Source organism: Phaseolus vulgaris, chromosome 5, assembly GCF_000499845.2.
Source record: "Phaseolus vulgaris cultivar G19833 chromosome 5, P. vulgaris v2.0, whole genome shotgun sequence".
In the NCBI taxonomy this organism is placed as follows: Eukaryota; Viridiplantae; Streptophyta; class Magnoliopsida; order Fabales; family Fabaceae; genus Phaseolus; species Phaseolus vulgaris.
The window spans coordinates 39,455,527-39,477,431 of NC_023755.2; the positions used below are offsets into that span (position 1 = coordinate 39,455,527).

The 21,905-nt window shown below is 30.1% G+C and overlaps 4 protein-coding genes across 4 annotated transcripts; 3 read left to right on the plus strand and 1 right to left on the minus strand.

Annotated features, from left to right (window-relative positions):
• Positions 1-1,119: 1,119 nt before the first annotated feature.
• Positions 1,120-2,749, plus strand: LOC137834433 (uncharacterized). The gene is made up of 4 exons (XM_068642488.1): positions 1,120-1,269; positions 2,002-2,187; positions 2,278-2,418; positions 2,717-2,749. The coding sequence occupies exons 1-4, from the start codon at positions 1,120-1,122 to the stop codon at positions 2,747-2,749; spliced, it is 510 nt and encodes a 169-aa protein (XP_068498589.1).
• A 4,940-nt stretch (positions 2,750-7,689) lies between these two features.
• Positions 7,690-10,397, minus strand: LOC137834434 (vacuolar protein sorting-associated protein IST1). Its single transcript, XM_068642489.1, has 6 exons — positions 10,357-10,397; positions 10,131-10,263; positions 9,536-9,639; positions 9,171-9,315; positions 8,950-9,090; positions 7,690-8,598 (listed from the first exon to the last, which is right to left on the minus strand). Exons 1-6 carry the CDS (start codon positions 10,395-10,397, stop codon positions 7,690-7,692), a joined length of 1,473 nt encoding a protein of 490 aa, XP_068498590.1.
• A 3,228-nt stretch (positions 10,398-13,625) lies between these two features.
• Positions 13,626-17,057, plus strand: LOC137835936 (G-type lectin S-receptor-like serine/threonine-protein kinase CES101). Its single transcript, XM_068644694.1, has 7 exons — positions 13,626-14,875; positions 15,266-15,370; positions 15,456-15,640; positions 15,736-15,946; positions 16,043-16,280; positions 16,361-16,511; positions 16,605-17,057. Exons 1-7 carry the CDS (start codon positions 13,684-13,686, stop codon positions 16,911-16,913), a joined length of 2,391 nt encoding a protein of 796 aa, XP_068500795.1. The 5' UTR covers positions 13,626-13,683; the 3' UTR covers positions 16,914-17,057.
• A 537-nt stretch (positions 17,058-17,594) lies between these two features.
• LOC137835937 (mitochondrial arginine transporter BAC2) lies at positions 17,595-19,788 on the plus strand. The gene is made up of 2 exons (XM_068644695.1): positions 17,595-17,909; positions 18,965-19,788. Exons 1-2 carry the CDS (start codon positions 17,673-17,675, stop codon positions 19,613-19,615), a joined length of 888 nt encoding a protein of 295 aa, XP_068500796.1. The 5' UTR covers positions 17,595-17,672; the 3' UTR covers positions 19,616-19,788.
• Positions 19,789-21,905: the final 2,117 nt, after the last annotated feature.

The following is a 21,905-nucleotide window of genomic DNA, read 5'->3' on the forward strand; positions in this document are numbered from 1 at the left end:
AATGAAAGAATAGATAAACATGATTATCACTTTGAATAGAATTTTGGCTTGAATAATGCATCCAACATGTTGTTAGTTTAAGAAAAAAGATTCCAAAACGAGTAAGTGAGAGAAATCAGTAACGTTATTGTTAAATTATATCTGTGTCTTTTTGTTATTAGATTATTGTAATTTTTTAATTTATTATTAAATTTGTACAGTCTGAAAATTAAACATACAAAATAGCAAATTTTGCAGCAGTTAAAAGCTGGCCAGAGTTTATTCGTCTACCATTTTTTTCATGACAAAGCAATAAAGTTGTGAATTTGACAATTGGAGTGAAAAAATTGTCAATTAATAATAAGTTAAAAAATATAATAATCCAATGACAAAAAGACAGTGCAAATTTAATATGTATATAAAATTATTTTGATTTTTTTTTATCTTATAATATCTTTTTATTAGTATCAGTAGCAAAAATTATAGGCAGAAAAAAAATATTTTTGAAATTCACAGGTAAAATATTTATCTTTTTGCTCGTGGGAATAAGAGTGTTATATTAAAGGTGGCAGAAACGTGCTCTCATCACCAAAATCGTCACCAACACCAAACAGCCTCTTCTCTTTCTTTTCTCTCTTTTCATCTGCTGAGTATGGTTTTCTCTCTCTCTCTCAAAACCACCACTCTCTGCACTGCACTATTTCCTCTGTGTTACCGATTTCAAAAACGTTTTCCTCACCAAAATACATTTTCAGAAACGTTTTCATTGCTACCTTTCATCTCGCTCACTTCTCAGACTTTCTTTCTTGCTCATCAAGAAACTGATTGGTCTTCTGTTATCTTCGTTTTTTTCTTTCATTCCTCGCAAGAATATCTGCATCACAGTTTCTGCTTCTTCCTCTAAACATGCTTTTCATTCTTCATTTCAGACCATTCTTCTTCATCACAACCGTTTTCCAACTTATTTTTCACTTTTCCTCAGCTCCGAATATTCGGATCATCTGGACTCAACATGTTGGATGCATTATTCAAGCCGAAATTCTATTCAAAGTGGTAATCATGCTTACCTGTTTCTCTTCTTTCATTTTTTTTTCTCTTACTAGTTTTTTGGATTTTTTTTTCTTAAAAAATAACAATGGAATGAAATTCGGAAACAGCAAATCACGGTTGAAACTCATAAATAAGAGGTTAGAGATGATAAGGAAGAGAAGGAAAGCGGTGCAGAAGTTTCTCAAGAAAGACATCGCCGACCTTCTTAGCTATGGCCTTGATGACAATGCATATGGAAGGGTAATTTTCTTTCACGCTTCATTACAGTGCTCACTCTCATTTAACTCCATGGTTAGAGAACTATAATCCTTTTCAATTCATGATAAGAGAATGAGTAGCCTATGTGTATGAAAAAAGACGTATTCGGATCCTATTCTAATTTCCCTTTGACAATAATCTGCTTATTTGAACAAGATGATGATAGCCAATAGAAAGAAATCAGTATGATAGACCATTGAAAAACAATGCAGGTTGAAGGGCTTTCCTTCAACGAGTTTTGTGGTTGGTTCAACGAAAATTTGAATTGGATCCGAATAATATTTATTTTCGTCTCAGTTGATTTGTTTTGTAAAATTATCTCACAGAGGTTCCTACTGAGCTACAGCTTGCATCATAATTTGTTTCAATTTTATGCATGTTGATGTATATTGTGATATGTTGTGTACATGTGTAACAACTGAGTATATGCGTTATACTTACTTGTCAACTTGGTTGTCTAACACTTACCCTCGAAGCAGGCTGAAGGGCTTCTCCTCGAACAAAATATGTTGTTTTGCTATGAACTCGTTGGAGAGTTTGCCAATTGCCTATTAAGTAATGTTCGAGACCTTTGTAAACAGAGGTATTATTTTCTATGCATGCAATAAAAGATTCTTTTCCTTTTGGTCTTCATGGATTCTTCCACTCCCTTTGATGTAACTGGATGTCCATATTGCAGTCACTGTTGACATTTTATTCTCTTGAACGCATTAGCCGAAATTGTTCAATGACAATATTTTAATCTTCTTCGGTAGGGATTGTCCGGATAAATGTAAAGAAGCTGTACAGTCGTTGATATATGCTGCACCAAGGTTTTCTGATTTGCCGGAACTCCGTCAGCTCAGAACCTTATTCACCTCTAAATTTGAAAATACTCTTGAAACTTACATAAGTAAAGAGGTAACTGATGGGAACACTTTTATATTCCGTAAACTATTTTCGTGTGAAACTTTTTTTCCAGAACTTACTTGAATAATTGCTTATCTTTAGTTTGTTGACAAATTGAGGCAAGTTCCTCCTTCGAAAGAAATGAAGATCCAGCTGTTGCGTGATTTAGCACAAGAGTTCTGCGTAGAATGGGATAGCAAGGCTTTGGAGCAGAGGCTTCACTCACCACTTCTGTTACTGGAAGTAAGTCTTACTCACCATTCATTAGTTTCTATCTAAGCATCTTGTTCAGAAAAATAAAAATGAATAGACATTTTAGTGTGCAGGATAGAAAAGTATATATATTTGAATCCCCTTCTGATCATAAATAGTTGTTAGTTTTCCTGAATTGTGATTTAAGGAACTAACTAAGAATCATCTACCAATGAAGTTTATCATTGCATTTGGCTTATCTCAGCTTTTAAAGTTCTCTCCACAACACAGTTTCTCCTACTGCTGATTTCCGATGACTTATTTAGAAACATTCTACTTGTTGTTGCAGGATAAGACTAAATACGATCCTCTAAGGCAGTGATTGTTTTTCCCCCGAGGGTGGGAGTTAGTGTATGGTTCCAGTAATTTGAGGGTAGATGTGAGGATGTGCGAGTGAGTGACATGAATATTAGTTTCTCCTCTCATACATGTATCGGCATTAACGGTGATAGAAAGTAAAATTAATGTTATTTTACATGGTTCCTGTTACTTAAGTTTTCGTGGTTTAGGAAGAACAACTTTATAATGAAAGAGAAAGATTATAATCGATTTTCTATTCAATAAATACAACGAAAATCGATTTTTCATTCTTTAATCAATTTTTATTTTTTAAAAATTATTATGGCCATATAATTATTTTAGATTTTAATTGGGTTAATTAATTTTTTTCAATTTATAAAATATATACAGTTTTAATTTACCAATAATTTAATCTCGAAAACCAAAATCAAATATTATGAATATGTAAATGATTAATTATCCTTTTTAGTATTTATATTAAGGATCAAATAAGATTTTTTATTTTTTTTAAACAATTTAATTTTATGTTAGATTTCTCGTTAAAACATGTTTATCTTAACAAATTTTTACTTCACAATGTGTTAAATTGAATATTTTAAAAAAAGTTGGACCATCTTATTGAATTATTTTTTAAAAATTGAAAGTAAAATTAATTTTATAAAAATAGGATAACAAATTTTTAAAAATTATAAAATTTAAAGGAAGAAATTAATTTTTACTCTTAATATAAAGATTAAAATGATGATTCTTATATAAAAAAAATTATATTAAAGATCAAATGAGATTTTTAATTCTTTTTAAACAATTTAATTTGTTCTTTATCGTAGTTAAAACATATTTATCTTAACAATTTTTTTTACTGCACATTGAATAAATCATGTGTTGTTAACACATTGAAAGTTTTTTAAAAAAATTGGAACCATCATATTGAGTTATTTTTAAAAAATTGAGAGTAAAATTAATTTTAAAAAAATGGGACAAACACTTTTTAAAAATTTTAAAATTTAGAAAATGAATTTGATATTTGATCCTTAATAAAGAGACTAAAAGGATGATTAATATAAATTTGTAGGATATCAAAAGAAGACATTTTATCTAATAGCAATATGTTAGGTACTTACATGTACTTATGGATGTTCTTGATATTCTTGTTATATTCAAAGCACTCCCTTCATCTTTGGTTCTCGATTTAAAAAAAAAATGAGAGTAAAATTAATTTTAAAACAATGGGACAACATTAAATTTTTAAAAATTTAAAAAATCTAGAGGATGAAATTGATTTTTAACCCTTCATATAAAGACTAAAAAGAGGATTAAGCCTATATAAATTTATCGGATATTAAAATATAGCATTTTATCTAATGATAGTTTGTTAGGTACTCACATGTGCTTACCGATTCTGGATGTTCTTGTTGTATTTAAAGCACTCCATTTATATCAATGTTCTTGATGTTTTTGTTGTATTCAAAGCACTCTCTTCGTCCCTAGTTGCCAATTTTAAAAAAGATGAGAGTAAATTTAATTTTAAAAAAATGGGACAACATTAAATGTTTTTAAATATTTAAGATCTAGAAGATCAAATTGATTTTTAACCATTAATATAAAGACTAAAAGGATGATTAAACCTATATAAATTTATCGGATATCAAAGGATAACATTTTATCTAATGCCAATTTGTTAGGTACTCACATGTGCTTACCCATATTCTTGATGTTCTTGTTGTATTCAAAGCCCTCCCTTCGTCTTCACCGATGTTCTTGATGTATTCAAAGCACTCCCTTCGTCTTCACCGATGTTCTTGATGTATTCAAAGCACTCCCTTCGTCTTCACCGATGTTCTTGTTGTATTCAAAGCACTCCCTTCGTCTTCACCGATGTTCTTGTTGTATTCAAAGCACTCCCTTCGTCTTCACTGATGTTCTTGTTGTATTCAAAGCACTCCCTTCGTTCTTGATTCTCTAGATCTCGTAGTTTTCTCAAATAAGTATGATGTATTAATGAGACAAATATTATCACAAGTCACTTATTTATATTATTTTGTTATAAACTTGTTGATGGATCCTTTTCAAAGGCTCAATAAATAAAATATTAAAAATTAAAACTTGCAACTTAAAATTCAAAATTCAAAAAAAAATTTAGGAGAAACCCTATATATAAGTAATTTAAAATTTAAAATTTAAAATTTAAAATTTAAAATTTAAAATTTAAAATTTAAAATTTAAAATTTAAAATTTAAAATTTAAAATTTAAAATTTAAAATTTAAAATTTAAAATTTAAAATTTAAAATTTAAAATTTAAAATTTAAAATTTAAAATTTAAAATTTAAAATTTAAAATTTAAAATTTAAAATTCAAAATTCAAAATTCAAAATTTAATTTTTAAAATTAAAGAAGTTACAAAATAACAAATATCTCCTCTCATATAATTTTAAAATAATAAAATAAAACATAAATATAAGGATAAAATTTAAATAAATACTATTAAATAATATATAGATAAAAATGTTTTATAAAATATTTTCATATTTTATATATTTATTTTCACATTTTTTAAAATATTGTCTAAATATATTTTTTATTTACGCTATCTATTTTTTCAATCTAAATAAATAATATTCAATAATATACACATAAAAATATTAAAATATAGCATTTTATCTAATGATAGTTTGTTAGGTACTCACATGTACTTACCGATTCTTGATGTTCTTGTTGTATTTAAAGCACTCCATTTGTCCTTATGGATGTTCTTGTTGTATTTAAAGCACTACATTTGTCTCTATGGATGTTCTTGATGTTCTTGTTGTATTTAAAGCACTCCATTTGTCCCTATCGATGTTCTTGATGTTCTTGTTGTATTCAAAACACTCCATTTGTCCCTACTAGTGTTCTTGATGTTCTTGTTGTATTCAAAACACTCCATTTGTCCCTACTAGTGTTCTTGATGTTCTTGTTGTATTCAAAACACTCTCTTCGTCCCTAGTTGCCAATTTTAAAAAAGATGAGAGTAAATTTAATTTTAAAAAAATGGGACAACATTAAATGTTTTTAAATATTTAAGATCTAGAAGATCAAATTGATTTTTAACCATTAATATAAAGACTAAAAGGATGATTAAACCTATATAAATTTATCGGATATCAAAGGATAACATTTTATCTAATGCCAATTTGTTAGGTACTCACATGTGCTTACCCATATTCTTGATGTTCTTGTTGTATTCAAAGCCCTCCCTTCGTCTTCACCGATGTTCTTGATGTATTCAAAGCACTCCCTTCGTCTTCACCGATGTTCTTGATGTATTCAAAGCACTCCCTTCGTCTTTGATTCTCTAGATCTCGTAGTTTTATCAAATAAGTATGATGTATTAATGAGACCAATATTATCACAAGTCACTTATTTATATTATTTTGTTATAGACTTGTTGATGGATCTTTTCAAAAGCCCAATAAATAAAATATTAAAAATTAAAACTTGAAACTTAAAATTTAAAATTTAAAATTTAAAAAATTTAAAATTTAAAATTTAAAAAATTTAAAATTTAAAATTTATAAAATTTAAAATTTATAAAATTTAAAATTTATAAAATTTAAAATTTATAAAATTTAAAATTTATAAAATTTAAAATTTATAAAATTTAAAATTTATAAAATTTAAAATTTATAAAATTTAAAATTTAAAATTTAAAATTTAAAAAATATTTAATATTTAAAATTCAAAATTCAAAATTTAGTTTTTAAAATAAAAAAAGTTACAAAATGACAAATATCTCCTCTCATATAATTTTAAAATAATAAAAATAAAACATAAATATAAGGATAAAATTTGAATAAATACTATTAAATAATATATAGATAAAAATGTCTTTTTAAATATTTTCATATTTTATATATTTATTTTCACATTTTGGAAAATATTTTCTAAATATATTTTTTATTTACGCTATCTATTTTTTCAATCTAAATAAATAATATTCAATAATATATACATAAAAATATTTTTTTAATATTATCATACTTTATGTATTTATTTTTACATTTTGAAAAATATTTTATAAAGATATGTTTTATTTACGCTATTTGTTTAAATAATATATTGATGACAATGTTTTTTAAAATATTATCATATTTTATATATTTATTTTTACATTTTGCAAATTATTTTCTGAAGATATTTTTTTTTATTTATATAAATTATATTTAATATATATAGATCAAAGTGTTTTTTAAATATTATCATATTTTATATATTTATTTTCACATTTTGGAAAATATTTTTTGAATATATTTTTTATTTACGCTATCTATTTTTTCCATCTAAATAAATAATATTAAATAATATATACATAAAAATATTTTTTAAATATTATCATATTTTATGTATTTATTTTCACATTGTGTAAAATATTTTCTAAAAATATTTTTAATTTACCTATCTATTTTCTGTCACATATTCATTTTTTTTTCTTGCTGTAAGCATTACTGATTCTTGGTGTTCTTTAATTTTTTCAACAGTGTTTTTATAATTATTTTTGCTTTTTAGTTTTGATTTATATTTTAGAATTTTTTAAATAATTAAAATTACAATTACCTAAAATATACTTTTTTATAAAATAAGGAATCATATAAGTATGTTTAATTAATCGTTTTATAATTATTTAATTAACTTAGTAATTATCTAATCTGATAAATTAACTTTATGATAAAAAAAATCACAAAATTAGTTTTTTATCTTCACTATCTCATCGGGTAAGTTTTGCTGAAACTGCAAACATGATTGAATAATGAGTGGCATACTGCACCAACAATGTAATTGTTTTTTTATTTCAATCTTGAAAAAGATCCATGCACGAATTTAAGGAACTATTCATCCAGTCTATATATGGCAACTAAATATTGGATTAACCAAAGAATGATGAAACAACAACAAAAAGAAATAAAATAAAAAAAATGTGATGCTTGTTAAGCTGGTTGGGTTGTGTTCCTAAGAGCTGCAAGACGAGACGACAAGTCATCATAATCAGGTAGACTAGGATGCACATGGCCCTCTGTCCTCAACTTTTGTGGTACTAAGGAAGTACCTCTTCCATTCACTTTAAATGTTTCTATCGAATTTGTGTCGTCAGAAGGAAGAGATATTCCTCTCACAAGGTGTACACTTGATTTTTGTTTGCTGTGTCCCTTGACATCTTCTACTCGTTGCTTAGGACAAACTTTTGGACATGCTGCTTTTCCTATGCCTGATTCATAAGGACATTGTTTCTTACTATAGTGCATCAAGAGCCCATCTATTATATTTTCTTCATAATTCGTTGAATCTCCATTAACTTTCTCTGATTCCTTTCCACTTGAGTATACCACTTTCTCACTGCCACCAGTTTTAGAATCTGAAACAGTGTTATTGCATAGTGGTGGTTTGAGAGGTCTCCGCCTGACTGATCTTGGTATTTGCCCTTTTGGAACAACTGGTTTGTAAAGATCATCGGGTAGAGCTTCGGATTCTGTTGGTTTATTCAATTTTTCTTTGACGTAAGGAGGTGGAACGAGTTTGTAGGAAAATGGAGATGGCTGCTTAATTTCTGTTTCATTATGTGATATGCTCCCTAATGAACTTGAACAAGCGTTTCGCTCCTCCAAGGATGAATTGTCAGAGGTTGTTTCATTGTCAGTGCTGCTTTGCACCCTCCAATATGCATCACTGATATCCTTCCTTCCTTGAGATAGGGTGTCTCTTTCATTTCCATTTGATGTATGCCAGTTTCTTTCCTGTCTCTGTTTGCCCCCGGTGACCAAGTTGTTTATTTTGGTGACAGCGACATCATTGTTCATGTGATCATCACGATCATTTAGAGGATTGTATTTAGACTTATCCTGCAACAACAAGTAGAATGTTTCTAAATAAGTCATCGGTAATCAGCAGTACGAGAAACTGTGTTGTTGATAGAACTTTAAAAGCTGAGGTAAGGTAAGCCAAATGCAATGTTAAACTTGATATCTATCAAGGTTGACTTGTTGAATATAATGTTAGCGGGATACAACTCAGATTGGTAGATGATTGTTAGTTAGTTCCCTTAAATCATAATTCAGGCAAAGTAACAACTATTTATGAGAAGGGGATTAAAATATATATACTTTTCTATCCTGCAGACTAAAAAGCCTATTCATTTTTTATTCTGAACAAAATGGTTAGATAGAAACTAATGAATGGTGAGTAAAACTTACTTCAAGTAACAGTGAAGGTGAGTGAAGCCTCTGCTCCAAAGCCTTGCTATCCCATTCTATGAAGAACTCTTGCGCTAAATCACGCAACAGCTGGATCTTCATTTCTTTAGAAGGAGGAATTTGCCTCAATTTGTCTACAAACTATAGATAAGCAATTATTCAAGTACTGGAAAGAAAGAGATCACCACGAAAATAGTTTACGTACTTGTATCATGGGTTACCTCTTTACTTATGTAAGGTTCAAGAGTATTCCCAAATTTTGTGGTAAACAACGTTCTGAGCTCGCGTAATTCCGGCATATCAGAAAACCTTGCTGTTGCATATATCAATGACTGTACAGCTTCTTTACATTCATCAGGACAATCCCTACAGAAGAAGAGTAAAATATTGTCATAAATAATTTCGGCTGAAATGTCAACTGTGACTGAGATATGGACATCCCAGTTACATCAAAAGGAACGCAAGAATGAATGAAGACCAAAAAGGCTAGAATCTTTTATTACATACATAGAATTTGTTGTCCCATTTTTTAAAAATAAAATGAATTCTGCCTTAGAGATTATAATGCATACATAGAAAATAATACCTCTGCTTACAAAGGTCTCGAACATGACTCAATACGCAATTAACAAACTTTCCCACGAGTTCATAGCAAAGCAGCATATTTTGCTCGACGAGAAGCCCTTCAACCTGCTTCCAAGGTATATTTTCCAACTAAGTTGTTACAAATGGTCTACACAACATATCACAATATACACTAACATGCATAAAATTGAAACAAATTAATGCAAGTCGTAGCTCAGTAGGAACCTTTGTGAGATAATTTTACAAAACAAATCAACTGAGACGAAAATAAATAGCCTAAGCACATAAAAAAGAAAGTGTATTCGGATCCACTTCAAACTTTCGTTGAACCAATCACGAAACTCATTGAAGGAAAGCCCTTCAACCTGCATTGTTTTTCAATGGTCTATCATACTGATTTCTTTCTATTGGCTATCATCATGTTGTTCGAATAAGCAGATTATTGTAAAAGGGAAATTAGAATAGGATCCGAACACGTCTTTTTTCATACACATAGGTTATTCATTCTCTTATCATGAATCGAAAAGGATTATAGTCCTGTAACCATGGAGTTAAATGAGAGTGAACACTATAATGAACCGTGAACGGAAAATTACCCTTCCATATGCATTGTAATCAAGGCCATAGCTAAGAAGTTCGACAATGTCTTTCTTGAAAAAATTCTGCACCGCTTTCCTTTTCTTCCGTATCGTCTCTAACCTCTTATTTGTCAACTTCAACCGTGATTTGCTGTTTCCAAATTTAATTCCATAGTTATTAATTTAAGAAAAAAGAGTAAGAGAGAGAAAAAATGAAAAAAGAGAAACAGATAAGCACGATTACCACTTTGAATAGAATTTCGGCATGAATAACGCATCCAACATGTTGAGTCCAGATGATCCGAATATTCGGAGCTGAGGAAAAGTGAAAAATAGGTTGGAAAACGGTTGTGATGAAGAAGAACGGTCTGAAATGAAGAATGAAAAGCATGTTTAGAGGAAGAAGCAGAAACTGTGATGCATATATTCTTGCGAGGAATGAAACAAAAAAACGAAGATAACAGAAAACCTATCAGTTTCTTGATGAGCAAGAAAGAAAGTCTGAGAAGTGAGCGAGATGAAAGGTAGCAATGAAAACAGAGGAAATGCAGTGGTTTTGTGAGAGAGAAAACCATACGCAGATGAAAACAGAGAAAAGAAAAAGAAGAGGTTTATGGCACCTTTAAGACTGTTATTCCTGTTATTCCCACCAGCCAATTTTTTTTTTCTGCCAATATAATTTTTCTACTGATACTAATAAAAAATAATAAAAATATATTATAAGATAAAAAAAATAAATCGAAATCATTATATATAAATATATATATTAAATTTGCACTGTCTTTTTGTTATTGGATTATTGTTTTTTTTTAACTTATTATTAATTGATAATTTTTTCACTCAACTACCAACTGCCAATTGTCAAATTTCACAATTTTATTGCTTTGTCATAAAAGAAATCGTTAACGAATAACTCTGGCCAGCTTTTGACTGCTGCAAAATTTGCTATTTCTATGTTTAATTTTCAGACAGTGCAAATTTAATAATAAGTTAAAAAAAATACAATAATCCAATAACAAAAAGACACAGATATAATTTAAAATATATAATTCAAAAAATATTGTTGAAATTTACCGCTAAAATATTATCTTTATAAATTTGCTCTCGTAAATTTACCGCTAAAATAGTCTTTTTTGTGTTATATAGTACATTAACCACACATTATCTTATTTTTTTTTTAGTTTTTAGATAGTAAATCATTTTAAGTGATTATTTAAGATAAAGTTAGATTAAATATTTAGATAAAGAAATGAATATTATAAAACAAATTTATAAACTTTTGTGAATCTCCAAAATTATTTTCGTGATTTTGATTTTTATCTATTATTTATAGTAATTATTTTTCACAAAATAACCAATGAATCACTTGTTAAATCTACTTTTTGCAAAATAAAAGAAAATCATTGAGATTTTTAAAATTTTACATTTGAAATAGTACATTAGATTAAATCATTTAGTTATAATTTTCAAAATATTTTTGAATCCCAAACATGTGGTTATTGAATAATAATTAATTTTAAAATATATATTTATGAAGTTATTTATAAACTGGTATCTAACATTAACTATTAATTATTTTAGAATTTAAGATAATTAATAATTAAAGTTTAGTAGTTAATATTAGATAATTTTTTCTATCACCTTACTCATTTACTTTGTTTGTTAATAAATTCACATCCAATTAACCCAAATATAAAATGTCTATAATTTTAAATTCTGGATGATAAAATTATTCGTTAAATTGAGACTTCAATGATAAAATTTGAAAAATTAAAAATTCAACAGTAAAATTTACAAGATTTAAAGTTTAGTGATAAAATTTGTAAAATTGAAAATTCGAAATGGTCAAAATTTCAAAAGTAGAAAAAATCAATGATAAAATGTGTATTTAGAATATAATGCACATTTCACATTCAAATATTAGTAATTTTGGACTCGCCATCTTATCTTACCATTATAAATTATAAATATTTCATAAAACATTACTACTTAAAATATAATTTCTATGAATTTCTTTATTTTTTACGAATTCTCCATTTAGGTTTGGGAATTGATTAATCCTTTAAAGTTAAGTTTTCATAATTATAAAACGATTAATAATGAGTTCTTTTTTTCTTTTCTTATTGTAGAATGAAAGCCTTTTTGCCATTATGAATGCTATTGAGATTCCTCATAGCAAGAAACCATTAAATTTATGGATTTAGAGTGATACTAATATAATTCAAGCATTTAAAACTTTTAAATTGGTGATTAAATTTTATGACTCTTAAGTGTTTATCTTTCAGTATAGTTAATATAGTCTCACATCATATAGGAGTTGAGGCTAATAATAGTTTATATATTTATTCCTCCTCCAATCCAACAATGTGTCTTTTAAGGACAAAATCATGATGAAATACCAACCTTCAAAATGGACATCATGTTGAATCTATGTAGCACAGATACGGACACTGACACGACACGGATACGAATACGGAGATACGTATAATCTCTAAAATGTAGGACACGGGGACACAGATCTATATATTATATAATTTGAATTATATAAATTGAAAATAAACATTTATGTGCAAAAGTATGTTTCAGATTCTTTTGGAAGCATAAAGATATTTTTCATGACTAGTTTAAAAGAATTTGTTTCTTATTTTTATAATCATAATAAAAATTTATACAATAAATTTGAGTTTTTGAAAAATTATTGTATTTATACATTTTAAAATTGTGTTAGAATCATGTTAAAATTTTAAAAAATCCAACAAATATTTTTTGAATTAAACACTTCACCGATAAGTGTCCTACGAGTGACGACACTGATACGTATATTCGACACGGATATATCATTTAAGAGAGAAGTGTTTGAGCCTCGTAGTGTTAATGTTATGATTCCTACAGCACAAAGTATTAAAACATGAAAATGACAATGAAGTAGTCTTTTAAAGATAAACTTTTTTTTTTTTTAGTGATCAGTGAAGTAAGGAGAATTTTCCCTTGCCACATTGGAACTCTCTATGTCATTTTCCGGTAAGAACAAGCAAGCATTCCTATGTTCTAGAAACTAGTATTAGGATATCTTTGAAAAAGAAAAGCGTAAGGGATTCAAATATAGAAGTTCCCTTTCACATGTCCTTAGACGGCATGAAATTGTTGTATATTTCGTTCTTATTTTTCATGGTATTTGAAGGCTTCCCTAAGATTCAAACAATATTAAGCATTTATTTTGTCTGCTTTCGTGAAATCCTCTCAGCATGCTGCCCAATGGCAGATTGCCAATAACTTGACCATTGATAAGAACAGGGGAAGATGAACAAAAGTGTTCATCCCCCTCCATTTTACCTCTTCCCAATCCTCATTTATTTTCTTTTCCACCTTTGGGGATGGCCAAATCACTCAACTGAACCCTCTGCAAAAGGGTGAACAAAGAGAGATATTAGGAACTGTCAAAAGTATGGTTCCTTCGGATAAGTGGTAAAGAAGTAGGAAAGAGATAGAAATTATAGAGCCATAGATAATACATATTTGGTTGAATGGGTTGATTACTACTAAAAACAAGTGAGAACATAAAGAGAGGAAGATGAGAAGAAGCGTGTTTCCCTCTCTATTGCTCCTCCTTCTACTTCACCCTTCTGAAGGTGAAGACATTGCCATTTACTGGGGTCAAAACCCCCGAGAGGGAAACCTTACAGAAACATGTGCAACAGGAAAATACTCCTACGTCAACATAGCCTCCCTTTCCACCTTTGGGAATGGCCAAACCCCAAAACTGGCCATTGCGGCTAATCATTGTGACGTAGCATCTTCTAATGTGTGCACTGAAATCGGAAGAGAAATTAGAAATTGTCAAAAGCAAGGGATCAAGGTGATGCTTTCTATTGGAGGAAACAGTGATAAATACTCTATAACTTCCATTGAGGATGCCAAGAATGTTTCCGATTACTTGTGGAACAATTTCCTGGGTGGCTCATCCTCATCACGCCCATTTGGGGATGCAGTCTTAGATGGCATTGACTTTGACATAAGGGCAGGTGAATCATCGTTTCTGGGAAACCTTTCCCTTCAACTGGTTTCATATTCACAGACACGCAAAGTGTACCTGTCAGCAACTCCTCAGTGTCCATTTCCTGATGCTACGCTGGATTCCGCCCTTGCTACTGGCCTTTTTGACTATGTCTGGATACAATTCTACAACAATCCTTCATGCGAATATACCCAAAACAATTTCGACAACTTCCTTAAAGTATGGAACCGTTGGTCCTCGTCATTGAATGCAGGGAAAATATTTCTGGGGTTACCAGCAGATCAAGCTGCAGTTCCAAGCGGTTATGTTTCAGCTGATGTATTAGTTTCGAAGATCTTGCCTGCAGTAAACGAGTCACCAAATTATGGAGGCGTCATGTTGTGGTCAAGGTACGAGGATAAAATGAGTGGATACAGCTCCTACATTCAAAATTTTCACACAAATCAGACTCTACGCTCTGTGTGCACACCTCAAAGCGTTCCTTCCTGCAGGAGCTCTGAAGGTGATTTCGTGGAAGGTGTTGGTAACATGTCCACCGTTGGCACTGAAGTTTATGCAGGCAGCAATGGCACGCAGTGCTGTGAGATCATATGCAGGAACAATTGTTCCTGTCAAGCCTATGCCCCAATAAACCACAAAAACAATACTGGGTGTCAGATATGGCTCAAAGGAACAGAATTTGTTAGAGCCTCTGTAGACATAGCACTGCCCATCTATGTTTCTGTTGCACTGCTCCCGGATGACAAAAGTACGACCAGATTCCCCACCACAAAAGGTGACTATATTTTTTGCTTCTAGTCCTAGAAGAAGGAAACAAAACAATACAAGAACGAAATGATGTTTTGACAACTGTGTGAGTTGTATACACTTTTTTATATGATGAAAATGATGTTTTCTAGTAAAGAAAAATCACTTTTTTACAAGCTAAAATTAGAATAACAAGTATAGTACTTCCTGGTTACTAATCAATGGCCCCAGGTAAGTTGGTTATCACTCTTGATTCTTTGGAAGTATTTTCATTAGTTACCTTTCTTAGGATATGAAGTAAGAATACATGAGTAATAAACCCTCTAATTACCATCTAAAAAAATTTCAGCCACCTTTTCAGAGTAGTAAATTATCTATCTATGAATTGCAGTAAACCGGTGGTACATATGGCTCATCATTGGGGTGGCAGCAGCATTTGCAATACCTGTAATTTTCTATTTATGGCGTGTCTTGTGGAGAAATTACAAAGCTAAAGGTAGCTGTCATAATTTAGATACGGTTTAGTGAGTTTAAGTATGTAAGACCTTTTTATAACTTACATGTTCATGTCTCACCACCAGTGGAGAGAAAGAAGATGCAGAAGAAGTTATTACATGACATTGGAGGTAATTCCAGAAAAAGTAAGAACAAGGGAAAGACAAGTAATGGGGTTGAAATATTCACCTTTGAAACCATTGTTGCAGCAACAGAGAATTTCTCAGCAGCTAATAAGCTAGGAGAGGGTGGATTCGGTCCTGTTTATAAGGTAATTTGAAACCATATATCTGTATGAGAAGCAATTAATTTTCTTGCTTAAATTTGAAACTATCTGAATCAGAACTGATACAATGACACCTTCAGGGAACACTAAGTGATCAGCAAGAAGTAGCAATCAAGCGACTTTCTAAGAGTTCAGAACAGGGGGTAATGGAATTTAAGAATGAAGCCAAACTTATGGCCAAACTCCAACACACTCATCTTGTAAAACTTCTAGGATTCTGCATCCAGAGAGATGAAAGAATATTGGTTTATGAATACATGCCTAACAAAAGCTTAGACTTCTACCTATTTGGTAAGCTTCTTTTTTGTCTTAGCAAAGGCATTGCCAAGACTGTGCCAAATGTTAGCATGCAGTAGCATTTTAACAATCATGCTTACTTTAAAACAGATTCAGCTAGAAAGAACTTGCTAGACTGGGAAAAACGGTTGAACATCATTGGAGGCATTGCTCAAGGACTTCTTTATCTACACAAGTACTCGAGACTAAAGGTGATACATCGAGACCTGAAAGCAGGTAATATATTGCTTGATCACGAGATGAATCCTAAGATATCTGACTTTGGCCTGGCTCGAATATTTGGTGTAAGGGCATCAGAAGAAAACACAAACAGAGTTGTTGGTACATAGTAAGTTTATAATTGGGTCATGCATTTTCAAAGTTGTTCTCTTTCATTCATCCTTACACACAAGCATTCGATCATTTCAGTGGCTACATGGCTCCAGAGTATGCAATAAATGGTGTTGTGTCCATCAAAATAGATGTATTCAGCTTTGGTGTGCTGCTACTAGAAATACTTATTGGCAAGAAAAATAATAGTCTTTATGATTCAGATCGTACACTCAACCTCATAGGATATGTAAGTTTCTCATTCTCAACTCAAATGACTAGTTCATCAAATTTATGATTATCAAAGGTTTAAAGTTTCATTTGGATGTTGGGATACTTGTAGGTGTGGCAGCTCTGGAATGAAGGCAGAACTCTGGAGTTGATAGACCCAGATTCGCATGAACTATGTCCTCAGAATGCAGTTTTGAGATGTGTTCATATCGGCCTGCTGTGTGTACAAGATCAAGCAACAGATAGACCAACCATGGCAGACATTGTTTCATTTCTATCAAATGACACAGTGGAACTTCCCCAACCAAAACAGCCAGCATTCTTCATCAATGTGGTTGTGGAAGACTCAGAGCTTTCTTACAGCAGACAAGAACTTCATTCCTCAAACGACTTAACACTTTCTAGCACACATGGAAGATAATTGTACAATGGTGTTACACCGGATTCCTCTTGTTAAGATTTTGGAGAAAAAAAAATGACCATTATTTCCTTGCTGATATTCCTGCATCACTTCATTTCCAGAAGTTCTTGGTATCATTGTTTATGCCAGCAAAGCATGACCTCTTATCCTTTTACTTTACTCCTTTTAGATAATATGTTTATGGGCTTATCTAATAATTTTAATTTTTTTTAGTAATACTATAGTTAAATTAAATTCTTTTTCAAAAAAAGGAAAAAAGTAAAAGAATTGTAGGTTGTTATTAAGAAAAGGATGAGACCCAAAATAACTTTGAACTAAATTAAAAAAAAAATCGGATTTTTATTCAATTTCGTGTTTTTTTTTTCCTTCCTACCCAACACCCTTTACAAGTCAGTTCCCACTTAGGCAATCCAACCCTCCACTAATCAACTCCAACACGTATTAGAAACATATCTGTTTTATCTTCACACGTTGTTTTCATTTTGAAAAGGAGCACTTTTCATCTTCCAAAGTTGTTGTTGCTTCTATCATTTCAAAAGTTCCCAGATCACACCTCAAAGATCCGTGACCAACCTCGCCACGTGTTCATCGATGAGTAGTCCACGAGTAAAGTGTTTTCAGTATTTCCTAATCAGACCCCATTGTGATATCATATGTCAATAGGCCCCTATTATATATATAATAATAAGCACAAAAAATTCCATAAAGTTTTCATTTTTTAGCAGCGGCAGAAGCGAGTGAAAGGAAGCAGAGGTGGCAATGGAGTTTTGGCCAGAGTTTCTTGCTAGCAGCACCGGAAAAGAGTTTGTAGCAGGAGGGTTGGGAGGCACTGCTGGTATAATCTCTGGTTACCCTTTGGACACTCTCCGTGTGATGCAGCAGAACTCCTTCAACACTGCCTCTGCCTTCACCATCCTCAGAAATGTGGTGGCCAATGAAGGACCAACCGCTCTCTACCGCGGCATGGCTGCACCTTTGGCCTCTGTTACCTTTCAGGTAATTTTTTTTTTTTTACTTCCATCCCTCAATCAACACTAGGTCTTTCATCTGCTGCTGTGAGTTTAGAAGCAGACATGTTTTTGATCAGGCTCGTCACGTGGATGATGAGGGTACCATACCACTTTGTATCCTCCACGTGGCAGACCAAAATCAACCAATCTCTTCTCATATTTCTGGTCTGTTCCGTAACTATGTTCATTATTAGATGTACAATCTTCCAGCCACCTCAATTGCAGAGACCCTGTCTCAAAAAATTATTTTTACCTTTTTTTTATTAATGGGGTTTTCTAACTTGGGAACTCAATTTCTTTCGTTATTAGGCTAATTTGATTGAGTTATAAAATTTAGGATTTGGTTGTTGTTGTTTAGGATTCAATTTTTATTGTAATATATTCAAATGTGACCGTGCTATGATTGTTAGTGATGTTTCTGTTCTGGAGAGTTAAGTCATGGTCCTACTCCTAACAATACTCTATATCATTCATTGTATTATATTCAAACTCAGTAATTGGAGTTCTCAAATTCTTTGGAATGTTTTGTTCAATCACTGGTGGGAGTTCTGAAGTCCCTATTGTTTATTCAATTATTTGTTTGTGGACTAACTAGAAATCGTGTCCCACTCAGTGATGCACGCCTGAGGCAATATTAAATTATATTTTGATTGAGTTGAGTCATCTATCAATTGCTTCTGGACTATTGAAGAATCATCAATTGATCCATGATCACAATCCAATTATTGATGATACCACTACTCATCTAAGTCCTATCAATGTTCGTCTTCCTCCTAGAAAATACTAGATTTTCTTATTAGAGATTTAGTTTACTGCATAATTGTGACAGTAAACTGTGTCATCATTTGATGGACAAAGCTATTTACTTCTAAGTTTGCTAATTATGATCAGTGTTTTACTGAGAGAGAAAACATCAAAGCATTTCATTATTACTTATCTATTTATATGTCTTGGACTTCTTTAATCATGTTCAAACACGAATTCAAATCCTTCATAAAATGTAGCTATCCAAAATTGAGGTGATTGTTTTGTTGGGTGCAGAATGCTATGGTCTTCCAAATTTACGCAATTCTTTCAAGGGCATTTAGTTCATCCGATTTGGTTAACGATCCTCCTTCTTACAAGGGTGTTGCTTTGGGAGGATTCTGTAGCGGAGCCATACAGAGTATGTTACTATCCCCTGTTGAGTTAGTTAAAATTCGGGTTCAGTTGCAGAACACAGGTAAATCCACAGAAACCAAAAAAGGTCCTATGAGGGTTGCGAAAAACATATGGAAAATGGAGGGTCTTGGTGGCATTTATCGTGGACTTGGGATCACAATGCTGAGAGATGCACCTGCACATGGTCTCTACTTTTGGACATATGAATATGCAAGGGAGAAACTTCATCCAGGTTGCAGAAGAAGTGGTGAAGAGAGCTTGAACACCATGCTGGTATCAGGAGGATTAGCAGGGGTAATGAGTTGGGTATTTAGCTACCCTTTGGACGTTATAAAAACAAGATTGCAGGCTCAAACAGCTTGTTCAGAAAAATACAGAGGCATTTTGGATTGTCTTAGGAAGAGTGTTAGGGAAGAAGGATATGAGGTGCTGTGGAGGGGTTTAGGAACTGCAGTTGCAAGAGCGTTTGTGGTGAACGGTGCTATATTTTCTGCATATGAGATCACTCTCAGGTGTCTCTTTGATAAATAACAACTCAAGCTTTTAACTGTAGAAACAAAGTTTTGAGGAAGAAGACATAGCAACCACATTCACATTTCATGTTTCATTATTATTTCCTATGTCAAACAATTCTTTCACATTCAGACCAAAATTGGCTTTTATGAGTTTTAGCTGAAATAGTTTATAAAAATCATTTTCACTATGTATACTTGTTTTAGTATAGTTAAAAATCTAACATCCACTAAAAAATTAAATATTTGACATTTTATAGTGTATATTTTAGCAGTGATAAAGGTTAATTTTGTCATTTTATATTTTTCTACTAAAAGGTTTTTTTTTAAAACCTCTCTGTTATTTCATTTATTAAAGACACTTCAAAATCTGACTGTCATTTAATATATATTGATTGTTAATTAATGAAAATAGATTTCTATAGCAAGTGTCTTCAACATTACAATTGTGATTTTATCAGTAATATTCCTGCTAGGTATAAATAATATGAATCAATAATATCTTAAAGAATTTATTAAATATTAATAATTGGCTTTGAATTTTTGTGATAGCAATACACTACTATTCAAATTCATAAACCACTTTGTGAACCATTTGACAAATTTTAGAAAATTTCCTTTTTTTTAACTACAAAAATTAAGAGTATAGATTAAGTTAAGGGTATTGTCATAAAAGTTTATATAATCGTATGTATAATTTGGAGCCTAATTGTCTTACATTACATTACAAATTATTTATTATAAACTTAATTAGAAAATATTTATATATAAAATTATTTTGTTATATAAATAAATAAATAGTAATATTGTACATTTCACAAACTGGAGTAGTGATCAGAATATTAACTTTAAGAATAGAAGTGCTTACATTTTAATAAATCAAAACAGAAAATCAATTTTATTGGGAAGGTAAAGTTATATTTTTGTTCATTTAACTTATTTTTTATGTTCAATTCGGTCCCTTCACTTTTAAGAATTTTAGTTTGATCTTAAAAACAATTTATTTTGGCAATTTTCACAGTAAATTTGATGAAAAAGTTTAAGATTGTATTTAGACAGAAAATTACAATTTCTTATACATTCAAATACATTGAATTTAAATTAAATTATTTATTTTTAAAATATTTTGTTTGAATAATAAAAAAATTAATTTTTAATTTTCTTGTTTAAATAAAATACTTCAATTATAGCGGTTATTTAAATAATAAGTAATTATCATTTATCATTTATAAAGAATATCAATATTAATTAGTTTTTTAGTCGTATTGTCTATATGATAAAGTTGATCAATATTATTTATATTGTTGAAGATTTTTCGAGATATATATTAATGGGAATTATTTTCTGTTACAATTATTTATGCTGAAATCAATTGAGATTATTTTTTAAGAAGTTGTTAGTTGCTTTTTTTTTACTTGTCAGTTGATGTTTGAAAAAAATCCTTGATTAGCAAAAAAATAATGATAATTAAATATTAATTGGAAGTTTTCCAAGTTAACACTTAATCTTACTAAACTATTAAAAAAACATTGGAATTTATGATATAAAATAATCACTACAAACATTAGTAAAACAACAAGGACAAAAGTTAATCGAAAACAAAAATAGTTCACATTTTCTAGAAATAATCTTTTCAATATGAGTAAAACAATTCTAACTAATATCATAAAATAATGCAATACAAATAACCCTAACAATTTAAATAAAAAATAATTTATATCAAAATTATTAAAAAAAAACTCTAATAAACGTCAATATAAAAATAATAATTCCAACCATATATCAGTGAAATCAAAATCAAATTGAAAAAATAAAAATAATGTAAAGAGAAACACGTGAATTTAAAAATATAAAAAAATTTAAATTTGTATTTTTTTATAAAATTTGAAACTTTCTAATTGTAAGTATTTAATAACTCTCATAAGATTTTTAAAGTTTTGTTTTCTTTTTCTATTTCTCTTTTTACCTAAAGAGAATGTATTATCACAAAGTATTTCAAATATTTATAAAAATAACTATTATCTTCAAATTCCTTGTAAAACATTTGATATGGTTGTTGAAGTGTACATTTTTGTACATCTCAATTTGTTCAATTATTTTCATTCGAGTCTTTTCAACTTGAAAAAGATTATGCCAAACTCAAGTACAAGCTGAGAGAGATATATACCCAAATACATCAAGCACCATACAATCACCTACAGTTACTCAAATCAAATCAAGTAACAAAACAAATCAAATTATTTGCATCACTTCAATATGTTATTTGTGAATTTCAGACTTAAAAAGAAATAAAAAATATTGTCAAACAT